This window comes from Coregonus lavaretus (assembly GCF_964263955.1).
Source record: "Coregonus lavaretus genome assembly, contig: HAP1_SCAFFOLD_382, whole genome shotgun sequence".
Taxonomy (NCBI): Eukaryota; Metazoa; Chordata; class Actinopteri; order Salmoniformes; family Salmonidae; genus Coregonus; species Coregonus lavaretus.
In genome coordinates, this window is record NW_028163971.1 from 310,784 (window position 1) to 336,895 (window position 26,112).

The 26,112-nt window shown below is 46.2% G+C and overlaps 1 protein-coding gene and 1 long non-coding RNA gene across 2 annotated transcripts in view; one reads left to right on the top strand and one right to left on the bottom strand.

Moving 5' to 3' along the window:
- Positions 1-24,378, top strand: part of LOC311117613 (2-acylglycerol O-acyltransferase 2-A-like) — a gene marked incomplete at its 5' end in the record, with an annotated part of 30,352 nt that extends 5,974 nt beyond the window's left edge. The window contains 3 exons of the mRNA XM_084192548.1: positions 16,930-17,104; positions 22,645-22,844; positions 23,877-24,378. Coding sequence (XP_084048674.1) covers positions 16,930-17,104; positions 22,645-22,844; positions 23,877-24,031 — 530 coding nt within the window. The remainder of the gene's footprint in view (positions 1-16,929; positions 17,105-22,644; positions 22,845-23,876) is intronic.
- On the bottom strand, positions 1,717-16,743 carry LOC311117619. The gene is made up of 3 exons (XR_014611698.1): positions 16,516-16,743; positions 15,866-16,265; positions 1,717-2,507 (listed from the first exon to the last, which is right to left on the bottom strand). It is a non-coding gene; the product is annotated as an uncharacterized lncRNA (long non-coding RNA).
- Positions 24,379-26,112: the final 1,734 nt, after the last annotated feature.

The window sequence follows — 26,112 nt, forward strand, 5'->3', positions numbered from 1 at the left end:
TCTCTCTGTGTCTACAGGGTCACCTTCAGAACATCCTGAATACATGTCTCTCTCTCTGTGTCTACAGGGTCACCTTCAGAACATCCTGAATACATGTCTCTCTCTCTGTGTCTACAGGGTCACCTTCAGAACATCCTGAATACATGTCTCTCTCTGTGTCTACAGGGTCACCTTCAGAACATCCTGAATACATGTCTCTCTCTGTGTCTAGAGGGTCACCTTCAGAACATCCTGAATACATGTCTCTCTCTGTGTCTAGAGGGTCACCTTCAGAACATCCTGAATACATGTCTCTCTCTCTGTGTCTACAGGGTCACCTTCAGAACATCCTGAATACATGTCTCTCTCTCTCTCTCTCTACAGGGTCACCTTCAGAACATCCTGAATACATGTCTCTCTCTCTGTGTCTACAGGGTTACCTTCAGAAAATCCTGAATACATGTCTCTCTCTGTGTCTAGAGGGTCACCTTCAGAACATCCTGAATACATGTCTCTCTCTGTGTCTACAGGGTCACCTTCAGAACATCCTGAATACATGTCTCTCTCTCTGTGTCTACAGGGTCACCTTCAGAACATCCTGAATACATGTCTCTCTCTGTGTCTACAGGGTCACCTTCAGAACATCCTGAATACATGTCTCTCTCTCTCTCTACAGGGTCACCTTCAGAACATCCTGAATACATGTCTCTCTCTGTGTCTACAGGGTCACCTTCAGAACATCCTGAATACATGTCTCTCTCTCTGTGTCTACAGGGTCACCTTCAGAACATCCTGAATACATGTCTCTCTCTCTGTCTAGAGGGTCACCTTCAGAACATCCTGAATACATGTCTCTCTCTCTGTGTCTACAGGGTCACCTTCAGAACATCCTGAATACATGTCTCTCTCTCTGTGTCTACAGGGTCACCTTCAGAACATCCTGAATACATGTCTCTCTGTGTCTACAGGGTCACCTTCAGAACATCCTGAATACATGTCTCTCTCTCTCTCTACAGGGTTACCTTCAGAACATCCTGAATACATGTCTCTCTCTCTCTCTACAGGGTTACCTTCAGAACATCCTGAATACATGTCTCTCTCTCTACAGGGTCACCTTCAGAACATCCTGAATACATGTCTCTCTCTGTGTCTACAGGGTCACCTTCAGAACATCCTGAATACATGTCTCTCTCTCTGTGTCTACAGGGTCACCTTCAGAACATCCTGAATACATGTCTCTCTGTGTCTACAGGGTCACCTTCAGAACATCCTGAATACATGTCTCTCTCTGTGTCTAGAGGGTCACCTTCAGAAGATCCTGAATACATGTCTCTCTCTGTGTCTACAGGGTCACCTTCAGAACATCCTGAATACATGTCTCTCTCTGTGTCTAGAGGGTCACCTTCAGAACATCCTGAATACATGTCTCTCTCTCTGTGTCTACAGGGTCACCTTCAGAACATCCTGAATACATGTCTCTCTCTCTGTGTCTACAGGGTCACCTTCAGAACATCCTGAATACATGTCTCTCTCTCTGTGTCTACAGGGTCACCTTCAGAACATCCTGAATACATGTCTCTCTCTCTGTGTCTACAGGGTCACCTTCAGAACATCCTGAATACATGTCTCTCTCTGTGTCTACAGGGTCACCTTCAGAACATCCTGAATACATGTCTCTCTCTCTGTGTCTAGAGGGTCACCTTCAGAACATCCTGAATACATGTCTCTCTCTGTGTCTACAGGGTCACCTTCAGAACATCCTGAATACATGTCTCTCTCTCTGTGTCTACAGGGTCACCTTCAGAACATCCTGAATACATGTCTCTCTCTGTGTCTACAGGGTCACCTTCAGAACATCCTGAATACATGTCTCTCTCTCTGTGTCTACAGGGTCACCTTCAGAACATCCTGAATACATGTCTCTCTCTCTGTGTCTACAGGGTCACCTTCAGAACATCCTGAATACATGTCTCTCTCTCTGTGTCTACAGGGTCACCTTCAGAACATCCTGAATACATGTCTCTCTCTGTGTCTACAGGGTCACCTTCAGAACATCCTGAATACATGTCTCTCTCTGTGTCTACAGGGTCACCTTCAGAACATCCTGAATACATGTCTCTCTCTCTCTCTACAGGGTCACCTTCAGAACATCCTGAATACATGTCTCTCTCTCTGTGTCTACAGGGTCACCTTCAGAACATCCTGAATACATGTCTCTCTCTCTCTCTACAGGGTCACCTTCAGAACATCCTGAATACATGTCTCTCTCTGTGTCTACAGGGTCACCTTCAGAACATCCTGAATACATGTCTCTCTCTCTGTGTCTACAGGGTCACCTTCAGAACATCCTGAATACATGTCTCTCTCTCTGTGTCTACAGGGTCACCTTCAGAACATCCTGAATACATGTCTCTCTCTGTGTCTACAGGGTCACCTTCAGAACATCCTGAATACATGTCTCTCTCTCTGTGTCTACAGGGTCACCTTCAGAACATCCTGAATACATGTCTCTCTCTCTACAGGGTCACCTTCAGAACATCCTGAATACATGTCTCTCTCTGTTGTGACGGCCCTGAATATTTCTGAACCGTCTCAAGGCTTCTCCTTCTAATAGGGCGCTTCCCCTTTAATTCCCCATTAAATAGCCAGCATCAGCTGCGCAAAAAGGAGAAGTTGTGATTGAGACCTGAATGAGGATGTGTACTACCTTCAGTTCATGAAGCTTCGCCATGACGTTTGTTTGGTTGCCTTACAGTGTGTTTTGTGGCCTTAAAGCGAGTTTACCCAGGATTGGATCCACTCTGTGCGCTGTGGACTACAACTCTCCGTTGGTTTTCGTGGCCTTTCCTCCGCTGGAGGGCTGTTGGCGGATTGTCTGACTGACCGACTGACTACAACTTTTTGTATACGGTATTTCATTTGTTTGGGGTGATGTATACTGTGATTTATGTAGTTGTGAGGACGTATTATTCTTTGGGTAGTCTTTGATACGCTTTATAGTTGTGTTACAAAATAAGTGTTATTTTGAGTGTATGAATATACTGGGTTTATGCTACGGACAAGCGTTGCGGGACTAAGGGCACTTGAGCCACGGAACTTATTTACCGGGCTGGACTCTTTTTATGCCCGAGGTACAGGACATTTCTAAATGAACATAAGTGCATTGATTTGTTATATTGTTGTGTGTGGGTGGGTGTGATCATTTATGTTGTGAATACAACCAAGCAAAAGAATACACTTGTTTGAAGTTCTTTCCAAGGTTTTAAGGGGTTTATGAAAAGTATATTTCCATCTTGACTTTTACATAAGTCCTTTGTATTGGTGTGACTTGACGGACCAGATGGGACTCATTCCCTCCCGAACTAAAAGGAGAAACCCAGGCTTTCTCTGGTAGGCACAACCTACCTGGCACCCCTATAAATACCTCAAGTCGAAACCGTTACATAAAAAAATGGCGCCCGAACAGGGACTTGAACATTGAGAACTAACCAAAGCAAATCTTTTGAGTGGAATTAAAATAATGGATTCACTACAAGAAAATGTGCTCATCCATATCCTACCTGTCAATGGGAATACACAGGGCCATTCTGACTACCGAGCCAACAATACAAATCATAATGTGAATGGAAATAATGGAGTTGATGTGGGCCAGAGCCCTGGGAATCTAAATGCTCGGTCTGGACCACAGGCCACAGGTCTAACTAGTAACTCACTTATTGACATGGATCTGTGTGAAGGTACTGAGCTAGCCCTCCCTCTGACGCCCAATCTTCCTCCATTGTCTGGTTTATCTCCAGAGGTTGTAGTCTTACAACTTCAAGGTGACATCCTTGATATTCGTAAGACTCAACAACATCTCCAAACTCTAATCCATCATAAATTCAAATGTCTGAGTGTAGAGCAACAACAGAGTGCCATGGAATTCAGAAACTCACTGAGTACTCTAACTCACACTCTGACAGAGCTCAGTGAGAGTGGAAGACAGGAAATTACTGGTGCCATGGACAGGCAGTTTGACTACCAACAAAGCCAACTCACTGCCACTCTCCAGTGGCGCCTGCAACATCATCACACTGAGGTCCTCAAGGACGTCAATTCTGTATTTTCTCCCCTGGTTAACACTGTAGACCACTTGCAGACAGCGCTCTCTAATTGTGTTAAAATGTTGGATGATGTGTCTGTTGACATGGCCTCCATTAGGCACAACTCCTTGCACAGAGCTTCTCTTGTGTCCACTTCTGTTCAGACCACTGAGGGCCAAGCGGGCACCTCAGAACAGCCAAGACAAGGCCATGCTGCAGCCACCCCTTGCAGGATGCAATCCACCATGCATCCTGGTGTTCATTTTCATGGTCCCATAACTCCCGCACCCTCTACTTCCTCAATCCCTCCTAGCTCTTTTATTCATGGTGATTTGAGTAGACGTCATGTGGGAGCGATGCCCATTAAATTGCAATTTCCCACCTTTGGGAAAAAGGATGACAGTCCTGATCCGCTAATGTATCTGGAAAGATGTCATGACTTTCTTGCCCTCAATCCCCTGGCTGACGAAGAACTCCTTGCCACATTGAGGAATGTGTTGCATGGGACAGCTCGAGACTGGTGGGATGTGGCACGTCTCACCACTACCTCCTGGGCTGACTTTGAGGCCAAGTTTTCCTCTGCATTTCTGTCTGAGGACTACACAGATGAGCTGGCAGACAGAGTCAGGAATCGAGTGCAAAGGGAGAATGAGAATATTCGTGACTTTGCATACGGTTACCACTCCCTGTGCAGAAGGTGGAAACCTGGCATTGAGGAGGAAGAGGTCATTAAGTTGATCTTGAAGAACATCAACCCACTACTAGCCAGTCAACTCAGAGAAAGAGTCACCACTGTCGATGGACTGGTTCGCCTAGGACAGCAGTTCGAGAAGGACAGAGAATGCCAACAGCAATATGAACAGAGAAAGAAACAGACACCCAGACAGTTACCCAAGCCAGATCATCAACCACAGCCAGAGTCTCCAGCCAAGACCCCTCCCATGTTCTGTTGGAGATGTAGCCAAAAGGGACATTCTTCAGCTACATGTCCAAGACCGTATCAAGTAAACCCTTCCAGAAACCACAAATCACAACAGGCCAACACCCCTAACACCCTTCGCAGGAACGACCATCCTACTCTGGGTGCTTTGACCAGAGCTGAAACCTCAAGAGTCACTGCCTACGCCCCCCCGCCGACATCCCCTTCCTTTCAGTTAATACCACACCAGCTGGTGTTACCCCTGTCCATAGGCCCATGGACAGGAAGAGCCATCCTGGACACCGGGTCATCCTACACACTGCTCAATGAGAAACTGTGGAAGGAGGTTGAAGGTCCAAAATACAACTTGAAGCCGTGGACAGAAGGTCCACTGTATCTGGCTGACGGTGCGGCTAAACGACCACTTGGATGGAGTGAGGTGGAGTTCCGCCTGTGTAACCGTTCCTATATGATTCCTTCGGTTATCCTACAAAACAAGAACCTTGCTTTTCCTGTCGTGTTGGGAATTGATTTCATGTACTTCAGTGGTGTCCAGATTGATATCGCACACAATTGCTACTGGTTTCCAAACAATCCGAGCAAGAAGCATTTCTTCCAATCAGAAGTTACAAAGTTACATGATTGGGGTCTAAATGTGGCAGTCTTCTCTGCCGTTGCTACGGTACCACTAACCCTGGATAATCCTTCTGAGGATCTCCTTTTACAGGCTGTAAGAAGAGCTCAGCTGGAACAGCCAGAGGAGTTAAGGCTGTTGGAACAGCTGCAGAATAATGCTGATGTGTGTACTTCAAAGTTAGGACGCACCGGACTCCTGAAGCACAAAATATTCCTTACACAGGAAATGCCGATCAAGCAAAAGCCATATCGTTTATCCCCAGCGAAGCTAATCATCCAAAAGGGACTCATTAATGATATGTTGACACAAGATATAATAGAACGTTCCTCCTCTCCCTGGGCTGCTCCTGTTGTCCTCATTCCAAAAAAGACCGGTGGTCTTAGATTTTGTGTGGACTATAGGAAGACCAACAATGTTTCCCAGACTGATGCCTATCCTCTTCCCACCATCCACGAGATCCTGGAGTCATTGTCTGGCGCTGTTGTGTTCACTACCCTTGACCTCAATAGTGGCTATTGGCAGGTTGAGATGGACCAGGAAAGCAAGGACAAGACTGCTTTTGTCTGTGCTGAGGGCTTGTTTTCCTTTAAGGTGATGCCTTTTGGATTAAAGAATGCACCTGCCACTTTCCAAAGACTCATGGAGATTGCGTTAGGTGAGCTCAAAGGGAAGATATGTTTCGTCTACCTGGACGATATAATTATCTACTCCCAGAACAGAGAGCAACACTTTCAAGACCTTCAAGCAGTGTTGGACAAGCTAAGAGAAGCTGGTCTGACAGTGAACATGAAGAAGAGCAACTTCTGCCAAACCTCCCTGAAGTTCCTTGGCCATATTGTGTCTTGTGATGGTATTCATGTGGATCCTGAAAAGACCAAGGCTGTACAAGACTTCCCTGTGCCAACCACACTCAAGGCCCTTCAACGGTTCCTTGGGATGGCTGGATGGTACCATCGGTTTGTGTGGAACTTCTCCCAGGTGGCAGAACCCCTCAACGGGTTGAAGCGAAAAGGAGCGAAATTCCGATGGACGGCAGAGTGCCAGAACTCCTTTGAAACCCTGAAACGACACCTCGTCACCCCTCCCATTTTGGGTCATCCCAACTTTGATTTCCCTTTTGTTGTTTACACTGATGCAAGTGATGTTGGACTTGGTGCTGTCCTAGTCCAACAGACTGGACTTGGTACTGAAGAAGTGCTAGCGTTCGCCAGTCGGACATTGAATGGAGCAGAACGGAACTACTCCACAACCGAGCAAGAGTGCCTTGCAGTTGTCTGGGCTTTGGAAAAGTGGAGGTACTACCTGGAGGGAAGACACTTCACTGTGGTCACTGACCATTCCTCCCTTGTGTGGGTGTTCAAGACCAACAAACCAAGCACCAGGCTCATCAGATGGGCTCTACGGTTGCAAGAGTTCACCTTTGCAGTAGAATACAGGAAAGGAAAATACAACACTGTTCCAGATGCCTTATCCAGAGCTCCTGCTTGTGGTAATGGTGGCCCTCATCTTACATGTGCTACTGTCCTGTCTAGCAGTCGAGACTCACCCAAAACTGACTTTCCCATCTCTGATGAGGTCATTTGGAAAGCCCAACAGGATGATCCCGAAGTACAGGCTTTGTACCAGACTATCCTGGAAGATGAAGAAAAGATGGTCAACCCTACCACAAAGCTGACCATCATTGAAGACAAAGTCTACCGAGTTGTACAACTACCTCACAGAACACTCTACCAAATATACATACCTGAAACTCTACGCCTTCAACTGCTTCAACATTTCCATGAAGACCCATTAGCTGGTCATTTGGGCAGGTTCAAAACCTACAAACGTTTGCAAGCATTACTGTACTGGCCACATCTGAGCATGGATGTGAAATCACATATCCGAAAATGTCAGGTTTGTCAAATGTACAAACCAGAAGGTAGAAAACCTGCTGGCAAGTTGCAGCAAACTGTGGTTACCCGACCTTGGGAAATGTTAGGAGTGGATTTGATGGGTCCATTTCCTAGAAGCTCCAATCAGAATGTGTACATGCTTGTTTTTGTTGATTACTATTCCAAGTGGGTTGAGCTCTTTGCCCTGCGTCAGGCCACAGCGAGGACCGTCTCTAACATCCTTACGAGAGAGATCCTGACTCGCTGGGGAGTGCCTGATTACATTCTGTCTGATCGAGGTTCCCAATTTGTCTCTGATCTCTTTGGAGAGACCTGCCAAAGATGGAACCTGAGACAGAAGTTGACCACAGCCTATCACCCACAGACCAACCTCACTGAGAGAGTAAATCGAACCTTGAAGACCATGGTTGCTTCCTATGTAGGGACCCAGCACAAACACTGGGACAAGCACCTTCACGAGTTTCGATTTGCCCTGAATTCTGCTGTGCAAGAGTCCACTGGAGTCACACCTGCAGAGCTGAACCTAAGTCGTCTCCTCCGAGGACCCTTGGATATGGTGCTACAGCCCCAGCAGCTTACTCCAGACGCTGCTTGCTATGACCAGGTAGTCCATCTCCACGACTTGAGAGCTCTTGTCTCAAGGAACATGATCCAGGCTCGACTCAAGCAGAAGAGAAATTATGATAAGAACAGACGAGACCTGCAGTTCCAGCTTCGTGATCGGGTGTGGCTTCGCTCTCATCCTTACTCGAAAGCTGAACAATTCTTCTCGGCCAAGCTCGCTCCTAAATGGCAAGGACCATATAGGATTGTGGAGCAGGTGGGCCCTTTGAACTACCGAGTGGTGAAAGAGGACACAGGTGAAGATATGCGCGTTGTCCATGTCTCACGCCTTAAGGCCTGTTACCCCTCGGCTGAGGAATTGGAGGAGATTGAGCGCCGCAAGGTCCTGGAGATCTTTGAAGAGGAAAGTAAGGAGACTTTTCTCGGATTCCCAGACCCAGAAGTCTCACGGCTTAATGCCTGTGACCGCTCAGCTGAGGAGCGTGAGCGCCAAAAAGTAATGAATATTTTTGTAGAGGAAAGTGATGAGGAGACCTTTCTCGGTTTCCCCGACCAAGATCTGCCTTCCCGGGCAATGGTCGGCTTTTTCCAGGGGAGGGGGTGTGTGACGGCCCTGAATATTTCTGAACCGTCTCAAGGCTTCTCCTTCTAATAGGGCGCTTCCCCTTTAATTCCCCATTAAATAGCCAGCATCAGCTGCGCAAAAAGGAGAAGTTGTGATTGAGACCTGAATGAGGATGTGTACTACCTTCAGTTCATGAAGCTTCGCCATGACGTTTGTTTGGTTGCCTTACAGTGTGTTTTGTGGCCTTAAAGCGAGTTTACCCAGGATTGGATCCACTCTGTGCGCTGTGGACTACAACTCTCCGTTGGTTTTCGTGGCCTTTCCTCCGCTGGAGGGCTGTTGGCGGATTGTCTGACTGACCGACTGACTACAACTTTTTGTATACGGTATTTCATTTGTTTGGGGTGATGTATACTGTGATTTATGTAGTTGTGAGGACGTATTATTCTTTGGGTAGTCTTTGATACGCTTTATAGTTGTGTTACAAAATAAGTGTTATTTTGAGTGTATGAATATACTGGGTTTATGCTACGGACAAGCGTTGCGGGACTAAGGGCACTTGAGCCACGGAACTTATTTACCGGGCTGGACTCTTTTTATGCCCGAGGTACAGGACATTTCTAAATGAACATAAGTGCATTGATTTGTTATATTGTTGTGTGTGGGTGGGTGTGATCATTTATGTTGTGAATACAACCAAGCAAAAGAATACACTTGTTTGAAGTTCTTTCCAAGGTTTTAAGGGGTTTATGAAAAGTATATTTCCATCTTGACTTTTACATAAGTCCTTTGTATTGGTGTGACTTGACGGACCAGATGGGACTCATTCCCTCCCGAACTAAAAGGAGAAACCCAGGCTTTCTCTGGTAGGCACAACCTACCTGGCACCCCTATAAATACCTCAAGTCGAAACCGTTACATAAAAAAATGGCGCCCGAACAGGGACTTGAACATTGAGAACTAACCAAAGCAAATCTTTTGAGTGGAATTAAAATAATGGATTCACTACAAGAAAATGTGCTCATCCATATCCTACCTGTCAATGGGAATACACAGGGCCATTCTGACTACCGAGCCAACAATACAAATCATAATGTGAATGGAAATAATGGAGTTGATGTGGGCCAGAGCCCTGGGAATCTAAATGCTCGGTCTGGACCACAGGCCACAGGTCTAACTAGTAACTCACTTATTGACATGGATCTGTGTGAAGGTACTGAGCTAGCCCTCCCTCTGACGCCCAATCTTCCTCCATTGTCTGGTTTATCTCCAGAGGTTGTAGTCTTACAACTTCAAGGTGACATCCTTGATATTCGTAAGACTCAACAACATCTCCAAACTCTAATCCATCATAAATTCAAATGTCTGAGTGTAGAGCAACAACAGAGTGCCATGGAATTCAGAAACTCACTGAGTACTCTAACTCACACTCTGACAGAGCTCAGTGAGAGTGGAAGACAGGAAATTACTGGTGCCATGGACAGGCAGTTTGACTACCAACAAAGCCAACTCACTGCCACTCTCCAGTGGCGCCTGCAACATCATCACACTGAGGTCCTCAAGGACGTCAATTCTGTATTTTCTCCCCTGGTTAACACTGTAGACCACTTGCAGACAGCGCTCTCTAATTGTGTTAAAATGTTGGATGATGTGTCTGTTGACATGGCCTCCATTAGGCACAACTCCTTGCACAGAGCTTCTCTTGTGTCCACTTCTGTTCAGACCACTGAGGGCCAAGCGGGCACCTCAGAACAGCCAAGACAAGGCCATGCTGCAGCCACCCCTTGCAGGATGCAATCCACCATGCATCCTGGTGTTCATTTTCATGGTCCCATAACTCCCGCACCCTCTACTTCCTCAATCCCTCCTAGCTCTTTTATTCATGGTGATTTGAGTAGACGTCATGTGGGAGCGATGCCCATTAAATTGCAATTTCCCACCTTTGGGAAAAAGGATGACAGTCCTGATCCGCTAATGTATCTGGAAAGATGTCATGACTTTCTTGCCCTCAATCCCCTGGCTGACGAAGAACTCCTTGCCACATTGAGGAATGTGTTGCATGGGACAGCTCGAGACTGGTGGGATGTGGCACGTCTCACCACTACCTCCTGGGCTGACTTTGAGGCCAAGTTTTCCTCTGCATTTCTGTCTGAGGACTACACAGATGAGCTGGCAGACAGAGTCAGGAATCGAGTGCAAAGGGAGAATGAGAATATTCGTGACTTTGCATACGGTTACCACTCCCTGTGCAGAAGGTGGAAACCTGGCATTGAGGAGGAAGAGGTCATTAAGTTGATCTTGAAGAACATCAACCCACTACTAGCCAGTCAACTCAGAGAAAGAGTCACCACTGTCGATGGACTGGTTCGCCTAGGACAGCAGTTCGAGAAGGACAGAGAATGCCAACAGCAATATGAACAGAGAAAGAAACAGACACCCAGACAGTTACCCAAGCCAGATCATCAACCACAGCCAGAGTCTCCAGCCAAGACCCCTCCCATGTTCTGTTGGAGATGTAGCCAAAAGGGACATTCTTCAGCTACATGTCCAAGACCGTATCAAGTAAACCCTTCCAGAAACCACAAATCACAACAGGCCAACACCCCTAACACCCTTCGCAGGAACGACCATCCTACTCTGGGTGCTTTGACCAGAGCTGAAACCTCAAGAGTCACTGCCTACGCCCCCCCGCCGACATCCCCTTCCTTTCAGTTAATACCACACCAGCTGGTGTTACCCCTGTCCATAGGCCCATGGACAGGAAGAGCCATCCTGGACACCGGGTCATCCTACACACTGCTCAATGAGAAACTGTGGAAGGAGGTTGAAGGTCCAAAATACAACTTGAAGCCGTGGACAGAAGGTCCACTGTATCTGGCTGACGGTGCGGCTAAACGACCACTTGGATGGAGTGAGGTGGAGTTCCGCCTGTGTAACCGTTCCTATATGATTCCTTCGGTTATCCTACAAAACAAGAACCTTGCTTTTCCTGTCGTGTTGGGAATTGATTTCATGTACTTCAGTGGTGTCCAGATTGATATCGCACACAATTGCTACTGGTTTCCAAACAATCCGAGCAAGAAGCATTTCTTCCAATCAGAAGTTACAAAGTTACATGATTGGGGTCTAAATGTGGCAGTCTTCTCTGCCGTTGCTACGGTACCACTAACCCTGGATAATCCTTCTGAGGATCTCCTTTTACAGGCTGTAAGAAGAGCTCAGCTGGAACAGCCAGAGGAGTTAAGGCTGTTGGAACAGCTGCAGAATAATGCTGATGTGTGTACTTCAAAGTTAGGACGCACCGGACTCCTGAAGCACAAAATATTCCTTACACAGGAAATGCCGATCAAGCAAAAGCCATATCGTTTATCCCCAGCGAAGCTAATCATCCAAAAGGGACTCATTAATGATATGTTGACACAAGATATAATAGAACGTTCCTCCTCTCCCTGGGCTGCTCCTGTTGTCCTCATTCCAAAAAAGACCGGTGGTCTTAGATTTTGTGTGGACTATAGGAAGACCAACAATGTTTCCCAGACTGATGCCTATCCTCTTCCCACCATCCACGAGATCCTGGAGTCATTGTCTGGCGCTGTTGTGTTCACTACCCTTGACCTCAATAGTGGCTATTGGCAGGTTGAGATGGACCAGGAAAGCAAGGACAAGACTGCTTTTGTCTGTGCTGAGGGCTTGTTTTCCTTTAAGGTGATGCCTTTTGGATTAAAGAATGCACCTGCCACTTTCCAAAGACTCATGGAGATTGCGTTAGGTGAGCTCAAAGGGAAGATATGTTTCGTCTACCTGGACGATATAATTATCTACTCCCAGAACAGAGAGCAACACTTTCAAGACCTTCAAGCAGTGTTGGACAAGCTAAGAGAAGCTGGTCTGACAGTGAACATGAAGAAGAGCAACTTCTGCCAAACCTCCCTGAAGTTCCTTGGCCATATTGTGTCTTGTGATGGTATTCATGTGGATCCTGAAAAGACCAAGGCTGTACAAGACTTCCCTGTGCCAACCACACTCAAGGCCCTTCAACGGTTCCTTGGGATGGCTGGATGGTACCATCGGTTTGTGTGGAACTTCTCCCAGGTGGCAGAACCCCTCAACGGGTTGAAGCGAAAAGGAGCGAAATTCCGATGGACGGCAGAGTGCCAGAACTCCTTTGAAACCCTGAAACGACACCTCGTCACCCCTCCCATTTTGGGTCATCCCAACTTTGATTTCCCTTTTGTTGTTTACACTGATGCAAGTGATGTTGGACTTGGTGCTGTCCTAGTCCAACAGACTGGACTTGGTACTGAAGAAGTGCTAGCGTTCGCCAGTCGGACATTGAATGGAGCAGAACGGAACTACTCCACAACCGAGCAAGAGTGCCTTGCAGTTGTCTGGGCTTTGGAAAAGTGGAGGTACTACCTGGAGGGAAGACACTTCACTGTGGTCACTGACCATTCCTCCCTTGTGTGGGTGTTCAAGACCAACAAACCAAGCACCAGGCTCATCAGATGGGCTCTACGGTTGCAAGAGTTCACCTTTGCAGTAGAATACAGGAAAGGAAAATACAACACTGTTCCAGATGCCTTATCCAGAGCTCCTGCTTGTGGTAATGGTGGCCCTCATCTTACATGTGCTACTGTCCTGTCTAGCAGTCGAGACTCACCCAAAACTGACTTTCCCATCTCTGATGAGGTCATTTGGAAAGCCCAACAGGATGATCCCGAAGTACAGGCTTTGTACCAGACTATCCTGGAAGATGAAGAAAAGATGGTCAACCCTACCACAAAGCTGACCATCATTGAAGACAAAGTCTACCGAGTTGTACAACTACCTCACAGAACACTCTACCAAATATACATACCTGAAACTCTACGCCTTCAACTGCTTCAACATTTCCATGAAGACCCATTAGCTGGTCATTTGGGCAGGTTCAAAACCTACAAACGTTTGCAAGCATTACTGTACTGGCCACATCTGAGCATGGATGTGAAATCACATATCCGAAAATGTCAGGTTTGTCAAATGTACAAACCAGAAGGTAGAAAACCTGCTGGCAAGTTGCAGCAAACTGTGGTTACCCGACCTTGGGAAATGTTAGGAGTGGATTTGATGGGTCCATTTCCTAGAAGCTCCAATCAGAATGTGTACATGCTTGTTTTTGTTGATTACTATTCCAAGTGGGTTGAGCTCTTTGCCCTGCGTCAGGCCACAGCGAGGACCGTCTCTAACATCCTTACGAGAGAGATCCTGACTCGCTGGGGAGTGCCTGATTACATTCTGTCTGATCGAGGTTCCCAATTTGTCTCTGATCTCTTTGGAGAGACCTGCCAAAGATGGAACCTGAGACAGAAGTTGACCACAGCCTATCACCCACAGACCAACCTCACTGAGAGAGTAAATCGAACCTTGAAGACCATGGTTGCTTCCTATGTAGGGACCCAGCACAAACACTGGGACAAGCACCTTCACGAGTTTTGATTTGCCCTGAATTCTGCTGTGCAAGAGTCCACTGGAGTCACACCTGCAGAGCTGAACCTAAGTCGTCTCCTCCGAGGACCCTTGGATATGGTGCTACAGCCCCAGCAGCTTACTCCAGACGCTGCTTGCTATGACCAGGTAGTCCATCTCCACGACTTGAGAGCTCTTGTCTCAAGGAACATGATCCAGGCTCGACTCAAGCAGAAGAGAAATTATGATAAGAACAGACGAGACCTGCAGTTCCAGCTTCGTGATCGGGTGTGGCTTCGCTCTCATCCTTACTCGAAAGCTGAACAATTCTTCTCGGCCAAGCTCGCTCCTAAATGGCAAGGACCATATAGGATTGTGGAGCAGGTGGGCCCTTTGAACTACCGAGTGGTGAAAGAGGACACAGGTGAAGATATGCGCGTTGTCCATGTCTCACGCCTTAAGGCCTGTTACCCCTCGGCTGAGGAATTGGAGGAGATTGAGCGCCGCAAGGTCCTGGAGATCTTTGAAGAGGAAAGTAAGGAGACTTTTCTCGGATTCCCAGACCCAGAAGTCTCACGGCTTAATGCCTGTGACCGCTCAGCTGAGGAGCGTGAGCGCCAAAAAGTAATGAATATTTTTGTAGAGGAAAGTGATGAGGAGACCTTTCTCGGTTTCCCCGACCAAGATCTGCCTTCCCGGGCAATGGTCGGCTTTTTCCAGGGGAGGGGGTGTGTGACGGCCCTGAATATTTCTGAACCGTCTCAAGGCTTCTCCTTCTAATAGGGCGCTTCCCCTTTAATTCCCCATTAAATAGCCAGCATCAGCTGCGCAAAAAGGAGAAGTTGTGATTGAGACCTGAATGAGGATGTGTACTACCTTCAGTTCATGAAGCTTCGCCATGACGTTTGTTTGGTTGCCTTACAGTGTGTTTTGTGGCCTTAAAGCGAGTTTACCCAGGATTGGATCCACTCTGTGCGCTGTGGACTACAACTCTCCGTTGGTTTTCGTGGCCTTTCCTCCGCTGGAGGGCTGTTGGCGGATTGTCTGACTGACCGACTGACTACAACTTTTTGTATACGGTATTTCATTTGTTTGGGGTGATGTATACTGTGATTTATGTAGTTGTGAGGACGTATTATTCTTTGGGTAGTCTTTGATACGCTTTATAGTTGTGTTACAAAATAAGTGTTATTTTGAGTGTATGAATATACTGGGTTTATGCTACGGACAAGCGTTGCGGGACTAAGGGCACTTGAGCCACGGAACTTATTTACCGGGCTGGACTCTTTTTATGCCCGAGGTACAGGACATTTCTAAATGAACATAAGTGCATTGATTTGTTATATTGTTGTGTGTGGGTGGGTGTGATCATTTATGTTGTGAATACAACCAAGCAAAAGAATACACTTGTTTGAAGTTCTTTCCAAGGTTTTAAGGGGTTTATGAAAAGTATATTTCCATCTTGACTTTTACATAAGTCCTTTGTATTGGTGTGACTTGACGGACCAGATGGGACTCATTCCCTCCCGAACTAAAAGGAGAAACCCAGGCTTTCTCTGGTAGGCACAACCTACCTGGCACCCCTATAAATACCTCAAGTCGAAACCGTTACACTGTATCTACAGGGTCACCTTCAGAACATCCTGAATACATGTCTCTCTCTCTGTGTCTAGAGGGTCACCTTCAGAACATCCTGAATACATGTCTCTCTCTGTGTCTACAGGGTCACCTTCAGAACATCCTGAATCCATGTCTCTCTCTCTGTGTCTACAGGGTCACCTTCAGAACATCCTGAATACATGTCTCTCTCTCTCTGTCTCTACAGGGTCACCTTCAGAACATCCTGAATACATGTCTCTCTCTCTGTGTCTACAGGGTCACCTTCAGAACATCCTGAATACATGTCTCTCTCTCTGTGTCTACAGGGTCACCTTCAGAACATCCTGAATACATGTCTCTCTCTCTGTGTCTAGAGGGTCACCTTCAGAACATCCTGAATACATGTCTCTCTCTGTGTCTACAGGGTCACCTTCAGAACATCCTGAATACATGTCTCTCTCTCTGTCTCTACAGGGTCACCTTCAGAACATCCTGAATACATGTCTCTCTCTCTCTGTGTCTAGAGGGTCACCTTCAGAACATCCTGAATACATGTCTCTCTCTGTGTCTACAGGGTCACCTTCAGAACATCCTGAATACATGTCTCTCTCTCTGTGTCTACAGGGTCACCTTCAGAACATCCTGAATACATGTCTCTCTCTCTGTGTCTACAGGGTCACCTTCAGAACATCCTGAATACATGTCTCTCTCTCTGTGTCTACAGGGTCACCTTCAGAACATCCTGAATACATGTCTCTCTCTCTGTGTCTACAGGGTCACCTTCAGAACATCCTGAATACATGTCTCTCTCTCTGTGTCTACAGGGTCACCTTCAGAACATCCTGAATACATGTCTCTCTCTCTACAGGGTCACCTTCAGAACATCCTGAATACATGTCTCTCTCTCTACAGGGTCACCTTCAGAACATCCTGAATACATGTCTCTCTCTGTGTCTACAGGGTCACCTTCAGAACATCCTGAATACATGTCTCTCTCTGTGTCTACAGGGTCACCTTCAGAACATCCTGAATACATGTCTCTCTCTCTGTGTCTACAGGGTCACCTTCAGAACATCCTGAATACATTAGCATATTTTAAATGTACTGATCTTTAGAAACCTTTAGAAATCAACATACATCATTACACAAACCACGTAATGTGTCTGGTGTAATGTGTGTGTGTGTGTTGTGTGTAATTAGGGTTAGTATGTGTGTGTGTAATGTGTGTAATGTGTTTATGCCAGGTCTGGTATCCAGTGAGAAAGCCAGTCTGTCCTTCCTGGTCTCCGCTCCTAGAGGAGGTAATGTGGCGGTGGTGGCTGTAGGGGGCGCTCCAGAGTCTCTAGACGCCCGGCCAGGAGCTCTCACCCTTCAGGTTCTACACCGCAAGGGATTCATCAAACTGGCACTCAAACACGGGTAGGTCTGAAATACGGGCAGGTTTGAAACACGGGTAGGTGTGAAACACGTCTGAAACACGGGTAGGTATGAAACACGGGTAGGTGTGAAACACGGGTAGGTGTGAAAACACGTCTGAAACACGGGTAGGTATGAAACACGGGTAGGTATGAAACACGGGTAGGTGTGAAACACGTCTGAAACACAGGTAGGTATGAAACACGTCTGAAACACAGGTAGGTGTGAAACACGGGTAGGTGTGAAACACGGGTAGGTGTGAAACACGGGTAGGTATGAAACACGTCTGAAACACAGGTAGGTGTGAAACACGGGTAGGTATGAAACACGTCTGAAACACGGGTAGGTGTGAAACACGGGTAGGTATGAAACACGGGTAGGTATGAAACACGGGTAGGTGTGAAACACGTCTGAAACACAGGTAGGTATGAAACACGTCTGAAACACAGGTAGGTGTGAAACACGGGTAGGTGTGAAACACGGGTAGGTGTGAAACACGTCTGAAACACGGGTAGGTGTGAAACACGGGTAGGTGTGAAACACGGGTAGGTGTGAAACACGTCTGAAACACAGGTAGGTGTGAAACACGGGTAGGTGTGAAACACGGGTAGGTGTGAAACACGTCTGAAACACAGGTAGGTGTGAAACACGTCTGAAACACAGTAGTGAATCTAGTAATTCAATAATTATGTGTGGAATGTTAATGTACTGTAGGTGTGTGGTGTTCCTTAGTGTTTATGTAAACTAATGTAATGTTAATGCCCAGCTGGTCCCAATGTAATGTTAATGACCAGCTGGCCCCAGTGTTTATGGAAACTAATGTAATGTTAATGCCCAGCTGGTCCCAATGTAATGTTAATGCCCAGCTGGTCCCAATGTAATGTTAATGCCCAGCTGGTCCCAATGTAATGTTAATGACCAGCTGGTCCCAATGTAATGTTAATGACCAGCTGGTCCCAATGTAATGTTAATGACCAGCTGGTCCCAATGTAATGTTAATGCCCAGCTGGTCCCAGGGTAATGTTAATGCCCAGCTGGTTCCAATGTAATGTTAATGCCCAGCTGGTCCCAATGTAATGTTAATGCCCAGCTGGTCCCAATGTAATGTTAATGACCAGCTGGCCCCAGTGTTTATGGAAACTAATGTAATGTTAATGCCCAGCTGGTCCCAATGAAATGTTAATGCCCAGCTGGTCCCAAGGTAATGTTAATGCCCAGCTGGTCCCAATGTAATGTTAATGCCCAGCTGGTCCCAATGTAATGTTAATGACCAGCTGGCCCCAGTGTTTATGTAAACTAATGAAATGTTAATGCCCAGCTGGTCCCAATGTAATGTTAATGCCCAGCTGGTCCCAATGTAATGTTAATGCCCAGCTGGTCCCAATGTAATGTTAATGACCAGCTGGCCCCAGTGTTTATGTAAACTAATGAAATGTTAATGCCCAGCTGGTCCCAATGTAATGTTAATGCCCAGCTGGTCCCAGGGTAATGTTAATGCCCAGCTGGTCCCAATGTAATGTTAATGCCCAGCTGGTCCCAATGTAATGTTAATGCCCAGCTGGTCCCAATGAAATGTTAATGCCCAGCTGGTCCCAGGGTAATGTTAATGCCCAGCTGGTCCCAATGTAATGTTAATGCCCAGCTGGTCCCAATGTAATGTTAATGCCCAGCTGGTCCCAGGGTAATGTTAATGCCCAGCTGGTCCCAATGTAATGTTAATGCCCAGCTGGTCCCAATGTAATGTTAATGACCAGCTGGCCCCAGTGTTTATGTAAACTAATGAAATGTTAATGCCCAGCTGGTCCCAATGTAATGTTAATGCCCAGCTGGTCCCAGGGTAATGTTAATGCCCAGCTGGTCCCAATGTAATGTTAATGCCCAGCTGGTCCCAATGTAATGTTAATGCCCAGCTGGTCCCAATGAAATGTTAATGCCCAGCTGGTCCCAGGGTAATGTTAATGCCCAGCTGGTCCCAATGTAATGTTAATGCCCAGCTGGTCCCAATGTAATGTTAATGCCCAGCTGGTCCCAGGGTAATGTTAATGCCCAGCTGGTCCCAATGAAATGTTAATGCCCAGCTGGTCCCAATGTAATGTTAATGCCCAGCTGGTCCCAATGTAATGTTAATGCCCAGCTGGTCCCAGGGTAATGTTAATGCCCAGCTGGTCCCAAGGTAATGTTAATGCCCAGCTGGTCCCAAGGTAATGTTAATGCCCAGCTGGTCCCAATGTAATGTTAATGCCCAGCTGGTCCCAATGTAATGTTAATGCCCAGCTGGTCCCAATGTAATGTTAATGCCCAGCTGGTCCCAGGGTAATGTTAATGCCCAGCTGGTCCCAAGGTAATGTTAATGCCCAGCTGGTCCCAGTGTAATGTTAATGCCCAGCTGGTCCCAATGAAATGTTAATGCCCAGCTGGTCCCAAGGTAATGTTAATGCCCAGCTGGTCCCAGGGTAATGTTAATGCCCAGCTGGTCCCAGTGTAATGTTAATGCCCAGCTGGTCCCAAGGTAATGTTAATGACCAGCTGGCCCCAGTGTTTATGGAAACTAATGTAATGTTAATGCCCAGCTGGTCCCAGGGTAATGTTAATGCCCAGCTGGTCCCAAGGTAATGTTAATGCCCAGCTGGTCCCAGTGTAATGTTAATGACCAGCTGGTCCCAGTTTAATGTTAATGCCCAGCTGGTCCCAAGGTAATGTTAATGACCAGCTGGCCCCAGTGTTTATGGAAACTAATGTAATGTTAATGCCCAGCTGGTCCCAAGGTAATGTTAATGACCAGCTGGCCCCAGTGTTTATGGAAACTAATGTAATGTTAATGCCCAGCTGGTCCCAGGGTAATGTTAATGCCCAGCTGGTCCCAAGGTAATGTTAATGCCCAGCTGGTCCCAGTGTAATGTTAATGCCCAGCTGGTCCCAAGGTAATGTTAATGCCCAGCTGGTCCCAAGGTAATGTTAATGCCCAGCTGGTCCCAATGTAATGTTAATGCCCAGCTGGTCCCAATGTAATGTTAATGACCAGCTGGCCCCAGTGTTTATGGAAACTAATGTAATGTTAATGCCCAGCTGGTCCCAAGGTAATGTTAATGACCAGCTGGCCCCAGTGTTTATGGAAACTAATGTAATGTTAATGCCCAGCTGGTCCCAGGGTAATGTTAATGCCCAGCTGGTCCCAAGGTAATGTTAATGCCCAGCTGGTCCCAGTGTAATGTTAATGACCAGCTGGTCCCAAGGTAATGTTAATGCCCAGCTGGTCCCAATGTAATGTTAATGCCCAGCTGGCCCCAGTGTAATGTTAATGCCCAGCTGGCCCCAGTGTTTATGTAAACTAATGTAATGTTAATGCCCAGCTGGTCCCAAGGTAATGTTAATGCCCAGCTGGTCCCAAGGTAATGTTAATGCCCAGCTGGCCCCAGTGTTTATGTAAACTAATGTAATGTTAATGCCCAGCTGGTCCCAAGGTAATGTTAATGCCCAGCTGGTCCCAAGGTAATGTTAATGCCCAGCTGGTCCCAATGTAATGTTAATGCCCAGCTGGCCCCAGTGTAATGTTAATGCCCAGCTGGCCCCAGTATTTATGTAAACTAATGTAATGTTAATGCCCAGCTGGTCCCAAGGTAATGTTAATGCCCAGCTGGTCCCAGGGTGATGTTAATGCCCAGCTGGTCCCAAGGTAATGTTAATGACCAGCTGGTCCCAAGGTAATGTTAATGCCCAGCTGGTCCCAAGGTGATGTTAATGCCCAGCTGGTCCCAAGGTAATGTTAATGCCCAGCTGGTCCCAAGGTAATGTTAATGCCCAGCTGGTCCCAGTGTAATGTTAATGCCCAGCTGGCCCCAGTGTTTATGTAAACCTGTGTAATGTTAATAACCAGCTGGTCCCAGTGTTTATGTAAACCAGTTGAACCACTTTAATATGTTATTCTATATCTGTGTGGAATGTTTATGTATGCATGATCAGTGTATATAAAGCCAGGTATATAATGAGTCTGATAAAGCCTGGTATATAATGTGTCTGATAAAGCCAGGTATATAATGAATCAGATAAAGCCAGGTATATAATGAGTCAGATAAAGCCAGGTATATAATGAGTCTGATAAAGCCAGGTATATAATGAGTCTGATAAAGCCAGGTATATAATGAGTCTGATAAAGCCAGGTATATAATGAGTCTGATAAAGCCAGGTATATAATGAGTCAGATAAAGCCAGGTATATAATGAGTCTGATAAAGCCAGGTATATAATGAGTCTGATAAAGCCAGGTATATAATGAGTCTGATAAAGCCAGGTATATAATGAGTCTGATAAAGCCAGGTATATAATGAGTCAGATAAAGCCAGGTATATAATGAGTCTGATAAAGCCAGGTATATAATGAGTCTGATAAAGCCAGGTATATAATGAGTCAGATAAAGCCAGGTATATAATGAGTCAGATAAAGCCAGGTATATAATGAGTCTGATAAAGCCAGGTATATAATGAGTCAGATAAAGCCAGGTATATAATGAGTCTGATAAAGCCAGGTATATAATGAGTCAGATAAAGCCAGGTATACAGTGCCTTGAACAAGTATTTGCCCCCTTTCTGATTTTCTCTATTTTTGCATATTTTTTATGCTGAATGTTATCAGATTTTCAACCAAAACCTAATATTAGATAAAGGTTTACAAATACTTTAAAAAAGTATACTTATTTTATTTATTTAATTAATAAAGTTATGCAACACCCAATTCCCCTGTGTGAAAAAGTAATTGCCCCCTTACACTCAGTAACTGGTTGTGCCACCTTTAGCTGCAATGACTGCAACCAAATGCTTGATGGTTTGGATTTGGCCGGCAGGGTAGGGGAGGATTTGGCCGTCCAGGGTAGGGAAGGATTTGGCCGGCAGGGTAGGGGAGGATTTGGCCGGCAGGGTAGGGGAGGATTTGGCTGTCCGGGGTAGGGGAGGGTTTGGCCGTCTGGGGTAGGGGAGGGTTTGGCCGTCTGGGGTAGGGGAGGGTTTAGCCGTCCGGGGTAGGGGAGGGTTTGGCCGTCCGGGGTAGGGGAGGATCTTGTCCCATAGCGCACTAGCGACTCCTGTGGTTGGCCGGGCGCAGTGCACGCTGACTCGGTCTCCAGGTGTACAGTGTTTCCTCTGGCACATTGGTGCGGCTGGCTTCCGGGTTAAGCGGGCACTGTGTCAAGAAGCAGTGCGGCTCAGCTGGGTTGTGTTTCGGAGGACGCACGGCCCACGACCTCTCCCGAGTCCGTACAGGAGTTGCAGCGACGGGACAAGACTGTAACTACTATCAATTTGATACCATGAAAAAAGGGCAAAAAAATACATTTATGTTTTTACAAAAACAAATACAAAGAAAATACAAAGAAAACAAAATAATAAAGTTAAAGTTGAGAAAATTTGAAAGGGGGCAAATACTTTTTCACGGCACTGTATATAATGTCCAATAGGGCCCAGTTAGTCCCTGTGTTCTCCTTGTTTGATCAGATGACCAACCCTGCCCGTTAGAGTAATATACAGTATAATGTATATAATTAATGTCCTATAGGGCTCAGTTAGTCCCTGTGTTCTCCTTCGGGGAAAACGAGCTGTTTGATCAGATGACCAACCCTGCCGGCTCGCCGCTCCGCTGGCTCCAGGACCACTTGCAAAGGCTCATGGGAGTGGCGCTGCCGATGTTCACCGGACGAGGAGTGTTCCAATACAGCTTCGGTCTACTGCCCTACAGACAGCCCATACACACTGTTGGTACGACACACAACCTGCTGCCCTACAGACAGCCCATACACACTGTTGGTACGACACACAACCTGCTGCCCTACAGACAGCCCATACACACTGTTGGTACGACACAACCTGCTGCCCTACAGACAGCCCATACACACTGTTGGTACGACACAACCTGCTGCCCTACAGACAGCCCATACACACTGTTGGTACGACACACAACCTGCTGCCCTACAGACAGCCCATACACACTGTTGGTACGACACACAACCTGCTGCCCTACAGACAGCCCATACACACTGTTGGTACGACACACAACCTGCTGCCCTACAGACAGCCCATACACACTGTTGGTACGACACAACCTGCTGCCCTACAGACAGCCCATACACACTGTTGGTACGACACACAACCTGCTGCCCTACAGACAGCCCATACACACTGTTGGTACGACACACAACCTGCTGCCCTACAGACAGCCCATACACACTGTTGGTACGACACACAACCTGCTGCCCTACAGACAGCCCATACACACTGTTGGTACGACACACAACCTGCTGCCCTACAGACAGCCCATACACACTGTTGGTACGACACACAACCTGCTGCCCTACAGACAGCCCATACACACTGTTGGTACGACACACAACCTGCTGCCCTACAGACAGCCCATACACACTGTTGGTACGACACACAACCTGCTGCCCTACAGACAGCCCATACACACTGTTGGTACGACACACAACCTGCTGCCCTACAGACAGCCCATACACACTGTTGGTACGACACACAACCTGCTGCCCTACAGACAGCCCATACACACTGTTGGTACGACACACAACCTGCTGCCCTACAGACAGCCCATACACACTGTTGGTACGACACACACTCTCACCTCTCATCTCTCGTTCATCTCTTTCTCACATCTCTCTCTCATCTCTTTCTCTCTCTCCAGTGGGTAGGCCTATTCCAGTGGTCCAGACCTCCTCTCCCACTAAGGATGATATAGACTGTCTCCATTCTCTAACCTTCTCCTCTCTCTCTCTCCAGTGGGTAGGCCTATTCCAGTGGTCCAGACCCCCTCTCCCACTAAGGATGATATAGACTGTCTCCATTCTCTCTACCTGGAGGGACTCACTGCTGTGTTTGAAGACAACAAGGACAACTACGGCATTGCACCAGACAAACACCTCCACTTCATCTAGACACTTGTGTGTGCGTGGAGAGTTGTCCACACCTATAATCAGTAGGAAAATAAGCTTTACAGATGAACCCAAAGATTACCTTCTAGGTCAGAGTTCTAGCTGAAGGTTAGGATTCTGTAGGATCCTGTGGGGTTCTATAGAGTTATGTAGGGTTCTAGAGGGTCGTGTAGTGTTATGTAGGCTTCTATAGTTATGTATGATTCTAGAGGGTTATGTCGGGTTCTAGAGGGTTCTGTGGGGTTCTGTCGGGTCTTGTAGAGTTCTGTAGAGTCCTGTAGAATTATTTAAGATTCTGTGGAATTCTGTAGATTTTTGTATGGTTCTATAAAGTCCGGGTGAGTCCTGTAGAGTTCTGTAGGATTCTAAGTATGTATGTTAGCTGTGGTCTGGTGGTCCTGTAGAGTTCTAGAGGGTTCTGCTGTGGTCCTGTATGTTAGCTGTAGCTGGGTTCTGGTGGTCCACCATAGTAGCAACATTCTACTTAAAGCAGTTTAGGGTCATTATTAACACAATACTCATTATTAAAACAAAAGAGATCAGACTAATAAAGGAAATAGAGGAAATAACAGAGCAGGTAGATCGTCATGGAAACTGGACTATAGAGGCACATAATAGGTTAGAGGAAAAACAAAAGGAATTGGAGGAACTTATTCAAGAAGTCTAATTTATTACCAAAATAAAGCGAATTGGATGGAAAATTGTGAAAGATAAATGCAGTGTTTCTTGAGTCTTCAACATAGAAATGCTACCAAAAACAATTTACAGAAACTCGTTATAAATGACGGAGTCATCCATGATTCAACAAATTATATTTTGAAAGGGGAAGCAAAATATTTTAAGCATGTTTTCTTTTCAGTCTCCTCCATCTCCACTGAATGATGTTAACTGTAAGGATTTATTTCCTAATAATAATAATAATGTACATTTTAACAAATGTACAGAAAAACCTGTGTGAAGGCCAACTTACAGAGGAGGAACTTCTTGAACCAATTAAATGCTTTGTCTGGAAAAACACCAGGGCTTGATGGTAAACCAGTAGAGGTATATCATATTATGTTATTATATCAGACCTGTTTTGAGCCATTATTAGCTTGTTTTAATTACTCCTATGAAATGGTAGACTTTCAGATACTCAACAAGAATGCCTGATTTATTTACTACTGAAACAGGACCCAGGTGGTAAATATAAAGATCCATTTAAAAAACTGAAGGCCTCTTACACTTGGCGAAATGCTAAGCACATACAGTTGAAGTCGGAAGTTTACATATACTTAGGTTGGAGTCATTAAAACTTGTTTTTCAACCACTATTAGCAAACTATAGTTTTGGCAAGTCGTTTAGGACATCTACTTTGTGAATGACACAAGTAATTTTTCCAACAATTGTTTACAGACAGATTATTTCACTGTATCACAATTCCAGTGGGTCAGAAGTTTACATACACTAAGTTGACTGTGCCTTTAAACAGCTTGGAAAATTCCAGAAAATGATGTCATGGCTTTAGAAGCTTCTGATAGGTTAATTGACATAATTTGAGTCAATTGGAGGTGTACCTGTGGATGTATTTCAAGGCCTACCTTCAAACTCAGTGCCTCTTTGCTTGACATCATGGGAAAATCAAAAGAAATCAGCCAAGACCTCAGAAAACAAATTGTAGACCTCCACAAGTCTGGTTCATCATTGGGAGCAAATCAAATCAATCCCAGAACAACAGCAAAGGACCTTGTGAAGATGCTGGAGGAAACAGGTACAGAAATATCTATATCCACAGTAAAACAAGTCCTATATCGACATAACCTGAAAGGCCGCTCAGCAAGGAAGAAGCCACTGCTCCAAAACCACCATAAAAAAGCCAGACTACGGTTTACAACTGCACATGGGGACAAAGATCGTACTTTTTGGAGAAATGTCCTCTGGTCTGATGAAACAAAAATAGAACTGTTTGGCCATAATGACCATCGTTATGTTTGGAGGAAAAAGGGGGGCTTGCAAGCCGAAGAACACCATCCCAACCGTGAAGCACAGGGGTGGCAGCATCATGCTGTGGGGGTGCTTTGGTGCACTTCACAAAATAGATGGCA